Source organism: Cenococcum geophilum (assembly GCF_001692895.1).
Source record: "Cenococcum geophilum 1.58 unplaced genomic scaffold K441scaffold_29, whole genome shotgun sequence".
NCBI lineage: Eukaryota > Fungi > Ascomycota > Dothideomycetes > Gloniales > Gloniaceae > Cenococcum > Cenococcum geophilum.
In genome coordinates, this window is record NW_027137587.1 from 1,353,564 (window position 1) to 1,359,957 (window position 6,394).

At 45.6% G+C, this 6,394-nt stretch overlaps 1 protein-coding gene across 1 annotated transcript; it reads right to left on the bottom strand.

The window, feature by feature from the left end:
- Positions 1-401: 401 nt before the first annotated feature.
- On the bottom strand, positions 402-3,090 carry K441DRAFT_153431 (uncharacterized protein). Its single transcript, XM_067640208.1, has 2 exons — positions 1,795-3,090; positions 402-1,736 (listed from the first exon to the last, which is right to left on the bottom strand). Exons 1-2 carry the CDS (start codon positions 2,891-2,893, stop codon positions 529-531), a joined length of 2,307 nt encoding a protein of 768 aa, XP_067502522.1. The 5' UTR covers positions 2,894-3,090; the 3' UTR covers positions 402-528.
- Between the last annotated feature and the right edge of the window lie 3,304 nt (positions 3,091-6,394).

Sequence of the window (6,394 nt, forward strand, 5' to 3'; positions counted from 1 at the left end):
ATTTTATTTATTAAAATTACCCGTTATAGTACCGTAAAGGGACTTTGTGGGCAGGGGGCTATAAGGCACGATTGTAGGAACAAGATAGATTGTGGAGGAGACGAATCCTTAAGGAGATAAGGCCTCTGGGATCGAGGAGACTATATACTACGGGTACGTGACCGACGACCATCCGAGGGCTACCCGAGGGCTGCCCTGAGGGTTTCCCGAGATGACCGTGATAATATCCCTTACAAGTACTTATCGTCGGAAAGATTGCTAATATCCATTCCATGGTTTTTTAAGTGTAATAAATATCTCCTATACTAAGCGAATGACAAAAGGATGATACGAGATAACGACCGTCATGACTTTCCTCTCAGTCGGGTACTACGCCGTACCTTAACCGTCCCAGCAGTGGTATCTTCGAGCGGGTCGCTGATTTCAAAGCCTTCTCGGAGGCATTTGCTCTGACCTAACGATGCGTCGCCATCTATGGATGGCTTTCGCTTCCTAGACTCTGTTCATTTCAATCAGTTCAACGTCTTGTCATCTCTTGAGGCGATCTATCTTACTCTGGTGTGAATTAAGGGGTTCCGTCTCTTGAAGCCAACCCAAGAGGGTCGTTTGGGCAATGTTGCCGACATTCTCCGGCCGCCACTTCCCTCGCCGCTGCGTCACTGGCTTACACAGTTCGTCAAATGCAAGCGATAAAAGTCGCGTCTGTAAACAGTCTTCTAGAGCCCGATGGTTGAGTCCGATCAGGTGATGCCTTGGGAAGAATATGGGGAATAGAATTTCTAGCTTCAGGGGGAACGTCTTGAGTCCAAGAGGAGCCACTGAGAGATTAGTTCGGAAGAGCTGCAATAATGATATACAGTTCTCATCTCGCGGTAGGATCCCATGATGTCCAGCCGATTCGAGGAAACGCCTCAAGATTCTCAGATCAGACCGCCCTACATGCCATACAAGGATGATCGTGTCTTGTGTGATCCCTGCTGCTTGAAGTTTGGTTGCAACTTCATCCGCATTCAAGCGATCGATTTTGGGTAATCGAGAAGGGCTAAAGACGTTGGCAGCTTTAGATCGGCTCATTGATCGCAAGAATGGATCCTCACCCCATGTTCTGTGATCTAAGCCGTTCTCGTGCTTGACGCAGGTATTGACCAAGGTTTTGCCAGAGACTTTCTCAATCATGGCAAATTCCCAAAGCTGACCCGAAGCAGGAGAGAACTCATCGTCCAGAATTACCAAGTCTAAACCAGCTCGCGTCCCCTTTTGAATGTCGAAGGTGCGGTTCCGTACGATATCATAGTCCGGTGAAAAACTCCACCTTTTACGCACCGCAGACTCGAAGGCTTCTCGAAGTAATTTCGTCTTTGTGATGGTCTTCTCGCGGTGGACCTTGCTGATGAAATTATAAAGCTTTCGGTCGAAAAGGTGTTCAATACATCTTCCTGATACACGAAAGGAGGGCCGGCCACAACCTGTGAAAGCGCAAAACTCCTTCCCATTCGCGAGTTCGACATCGTGATTCGTGAGAAAAGCTGTCAGTTGAATTACGGCTCGGCATGCAACACAGCGGTTGTCGAGTTTCATGCGTGATTGGTCCATGACCAGCACTAGACGTGCAGTATCAAAATCCAGAACAACTTCATTTGCGCACTTCTCTGCCACAAAATGGCAGAAGCCGCGGCTTGCTCCCAAGCATGTAAGTCCCAGGTTCAAGAATGAAACCTTGAGGTCTTTGTGGCTATCTACCGGGGCCATTCTGGGTCAGTAACATCTGGTGGGGAAGAGAAGGATGTGACATACTCCACAGTGTAGTGTTCTGTTCTAGGAGCCTTGTGCGATTTGCTTTGGAAAGCATCCCATTTTCGCCAAGAGACTCTTCGAGTTTACCCTCACCATCGAGTGATAAAGTGGAGTATTCTTGTTCTTGTTCCTCACACACTGCGAAAAGGTCGTATGTATCCTCAGTATCGTCTGGTTGGCCCTCGGTCAAGTCGTGGTCTCCACTCTCCTCATCTACTTCGATTGGACAAAGGCCATTATGCTGTAGTATCACTGAATACAACGCACAGCTGCTATGCACACGCAACTCTTCGACTTTTTGCGGAACATAGTCAGCGCCGATACTGAGGTCGCCGTACTTAATGTGCGCTGCCTTGTGCTCAACCAGGCCAGATTTCGTAAGTCGCCTGCCTGCCACAGCATTTCTGCACATTGGGAGGGGACATAAGAAGAAACATTTAGTTGGGTGCTTAGCGTCATCTGCATGCTCGAATGCATCTGTTAGCGTTGCGAATCGGCTGAAGCAGCCTTGCCGAGGGCAGAGGAATGGGCGGGTATGACATGCTCCGTGGCTTTTAGCCCTCTTTGTCCCTTTGAACATGGCTTTGCACCCATAATCTTCTGCAATAGGACATGGATATCTCAATCCAAGATGTGACTTCGAGTGGACTTGTGCATCCCCCGGTCTCTTAAACAGTTTATCACAGCGTTGAGCTTCCGCAAGTGGACAAGGAAATTGCAGTTGCCGATGTGCTGAGTTTGCATGGCAGTTTGCACCTGTGAGGGTAGTGAAAGTGGCCTGGCAGTTTTTCTCTTGTGCAAGTGGACAAGGATATCGAAAACCCAGGTGTATCGCTCTCGCGTGCTCTTTTGCGCTAGCCAGCGAAGCCAACGTAGTTGTGCAGTTTTCCTTATTGGCCAGGGGACATGGATACCGCACCTGTCTATGTTTGGCCTCGGCATGTATTTTCGCACCGTCGAGAGTGGTGTAAGTAGATCTGCAGCCATTCTCTTTTGCAAATGGGCATGGAAAGCTCTTCCCTGCATGTTCAGACTTCAGATGTCTCCGCACACCCCCTATTTTGCGAAAGGAAGCCATACAGCCATATTTCCCCGCCATTGGGCATGGGAATTCCCCATTCTCCGCCCTAGGGAAAATACATTCACGGTGTGCAGAGATCGCGTGGGAAGAGGCACCATTTTGTGTCCTGAATGTCTCTCTGCAGTTGAACTTTTCGTAGTCCGGGCAAGGGAAGCCCTAGAATCAGTGAGGTTTGCGAATCGCACGGCGAAAATGTCATGATATGTACAATAAGGAAAGCTTCCGTACCTCGTGCAGATCATGCCTGGGCCCTCGCTGAGGCCTCCCCATAGGAACGAGCAATTTTGGGTAGTTTCGAAGGGTCTGCTCACACGCCCGCTTTGTTCGTGACTAATAAGCTGTGGGACCATTCATTGTTTTGGTGTGGCAAGCAGCAGGGCTCGACCTGTGTGAAAAACCCGGCCGACCTTATGTTGGTACGTGCGCTACGCGCACGTGCGGGCATACTCCTTATCACCAACGAATTCTCCACCGAGCGTCTGAGTTACCTCAGCGAGCTCAGACGTGATTTTTTAGCTAGCGTCGGAATAACCTACGCCGTCTTCCGAATTGCAAAATCACGTCTGAGAGCCTTTGGCGTGATTTGTTAAAATTATAACTAAAATCCGCCAAGCGGAGATTACGGATATCTAATTTATTCATTTAAGGTTAGACAACCTGACTGAGGAGCTCTTGCTGCACCCGGCCCAAAAAGACCAAAACCAACCAAAAGAACCCTGAAAAACACCCAGAGAATCCCCCTGAGATGCATGCATCGCAGGGGAGGCACACGTCGACCGACGGTGGTTCGCACTCGCGCGCGACCGCCAGATCCACGCCTAACAACGGCCCTCCACAACAAAAACGGGCGAATACCACACTACAAAGCGGAAATACCTCTATTAAGAAGGTATCTGACAAAATACAAAGCCTACTGGACGCGTCTAGTATCCGAAATTATGGGGGAGTAACTATTAGCTATAACAAACTAATGCAGCTAGTAGAATGGCTCTGCTAGTCTAGTAAGCCCTAGGCGCCCCTCTAGTAAACCCTTAATTAAATCCTCTAACGGCTAAGCAAAATTAAAAATAAACAAAACCCCCCCTTACCGGTAAACCGTACCTGGGCCGCCGTAGCTGCGCTTCTATAGCATAGGGAACCTACCCTCCTTAAGATAATAACCGGGTATATAATTATAATATAACCAAACACAGAAAAAGCAAAGGAGCTTAGGGGATAATTAGAAATAGAAGTCCTTATAAAGATTTGCAAAGAGGTCTATAATATAGTTATAGTCCAATACCTTAGGAGCGGAGATATTAGAGTCACCCTAAAGGACTAATAGGTAAAGAAATAAGCCGTAAGAGCAGGGGATAGGCTAGGAGAACGTATTGGTATAAAAGTGCTCTGTAAAGATTACCTAGTTAAAGTCCTAGTGGTTCCTATAAGCCTTAGGGTAGAAAAGGGACGCTAGGCGGATAATATAGCAACTATATAGAAGATAGTAAAGTAAACGGAACGCCTTATACTAGGTCTCGAGATTACCTAAATCCAATGGCTTTAATAGGAAAATGCAAACTAAGCAAATAATGAGAATAATGAGAGGATACGAGGGTTATTAGAGACTCGCTAGGGAGACGCCGGGCGAACGCATGGCTCCCTCATTATTAGCACACATACACTAGGAATGCAAAAACTCCTTATCCAAAAAGGAATAATTATAAATGGCCTTATATATAACGTAAGGCTCTATAACTATAGACTACGCCTAAAACAATGCTACTGCTGTGTATAATGGGGACACACCTAATCCACATGCGTAGTATAGGTGTGCTGTGGCCACTGTATAGGCCCCTATGATATAAGACACTGCTTAAATTAAGACCAAATAAAATGCGTAAACTGCTACTAAAGCATATATAAGGCGTAGGAGAGAGAAGACTGCATTAAATACAGGAGACGGAAGGTAAGGGCTTAATAGCTGCGGGAATAACTGCACGCTAGGTTAGACGAATGGAAACAATAGGCGATAAGCTAGGGAGACGTAGGTGCCTTCCTAGCGTTCCCTACCTTTAATATTGGGGGGCTAGGCTAGCCATCCCAAGCCTTAATGGGCTAGAAGTGGCGCCGCGTGATATTACTAGACTGTATAGGGATATAAAGGTTATAGGGGATATAAGGGAGAGGACGCCCTGTAGGAAGACCCCTATAGACAGCTATAGTAAGCTTAAGACCAGGACAATTAAGAATTAGATTTAACGCGGTAAATATAATATTCGTAGCCGACCTATAAAGGGCCTATAGTTAACCAGTAGGGGAAGAACTAAAGATAATAATAGACTTAGATATAGAAGCGCTAGTAGGAACACAAGATATAGGAATGGAAAGCTCTATATAAAATAAGTAGCGACTAGGGTATAGACATAAGAGATAGAAGTTCTAAATATCCTAGAGAAAGTGGAAATAAAAGAAGCGAGGAATAAAGGAGAGGCGAAGGACCCTTGCTGGGGGTCCGCCACCTATCCATTATATAGTATAACTGCGGCAATATAAACTACCGTCTTGTAAGGCCCCTACTAGACAGTCTAGACCTAGAGAAACACCATATCCTTGCTATATAAGAGCCGTACTACAATACCTATATATAATTAACATACTGCCCCTAAGGATTTCAGCTCCTATACGAACCAAAAGCAGCTACTTATATGTGCTTTATAATTAGTAAGGCTATCAGCCTGTCCTTATAGTTATAGCAGGCAGTTAACCTAGATATTATAGTTATAACAATCTAGATATATAGGGGACCGGTATAAATTATTAATGTGTATAACCCTAGGGTTAAAGGGGTCCTATAAACAGAGAATATTATATTGGTAATAAGCTTACTAGAAACCGAAGGCATAGAGTTTATCCTACTAGGAGATATAAACCTCTACCACCCGCAGTGGGGGGGTATCTATATTGCTGCTGAACGACAGGCGGAGTGCCTACTAAGAGCTATAGACACCTAGGGCCTTAAGTTAGCTACCCCCCTAGGAGCAATTATATGGCAATGAGGATCCTCTAGAAGTATAATTAACCTTATATTTATGGACGAAGGCCTATACCAGAGACTTAAAAGGTGTAACCCTAAAGAAAAATGGGCACTTACCTTAAACCATATCCCCATCCAGATATAGCTAGATTTGGATATTAAGGCGTAACTAAGTAGCAAAAGATACGTAATAAGGAAGCTTAAGACAAACAGTTTCCTTAACACAGTTAAACAACAACTTTAAGACCTAGAAGAAATCCACCCGATACCAAACAAGCGAGGCTTATTAGCTACCCCTAAAGAAATTAACTAAAGACTAGAAAGGATCTAGACAGCGATTAAAAACGGGCTAAAAGAGCACTGCCCGGCCTTAAAACCGGGCCCCTACGCGCGACACGTATGGTCCGCATAATGCGCGGTTCTTATTGCTAGCTAACGACGAGTAAGAAGGAAATATATAAGCAGCTACAATCCTAAAGATAAGAGACAATATAAAGATATAAGAA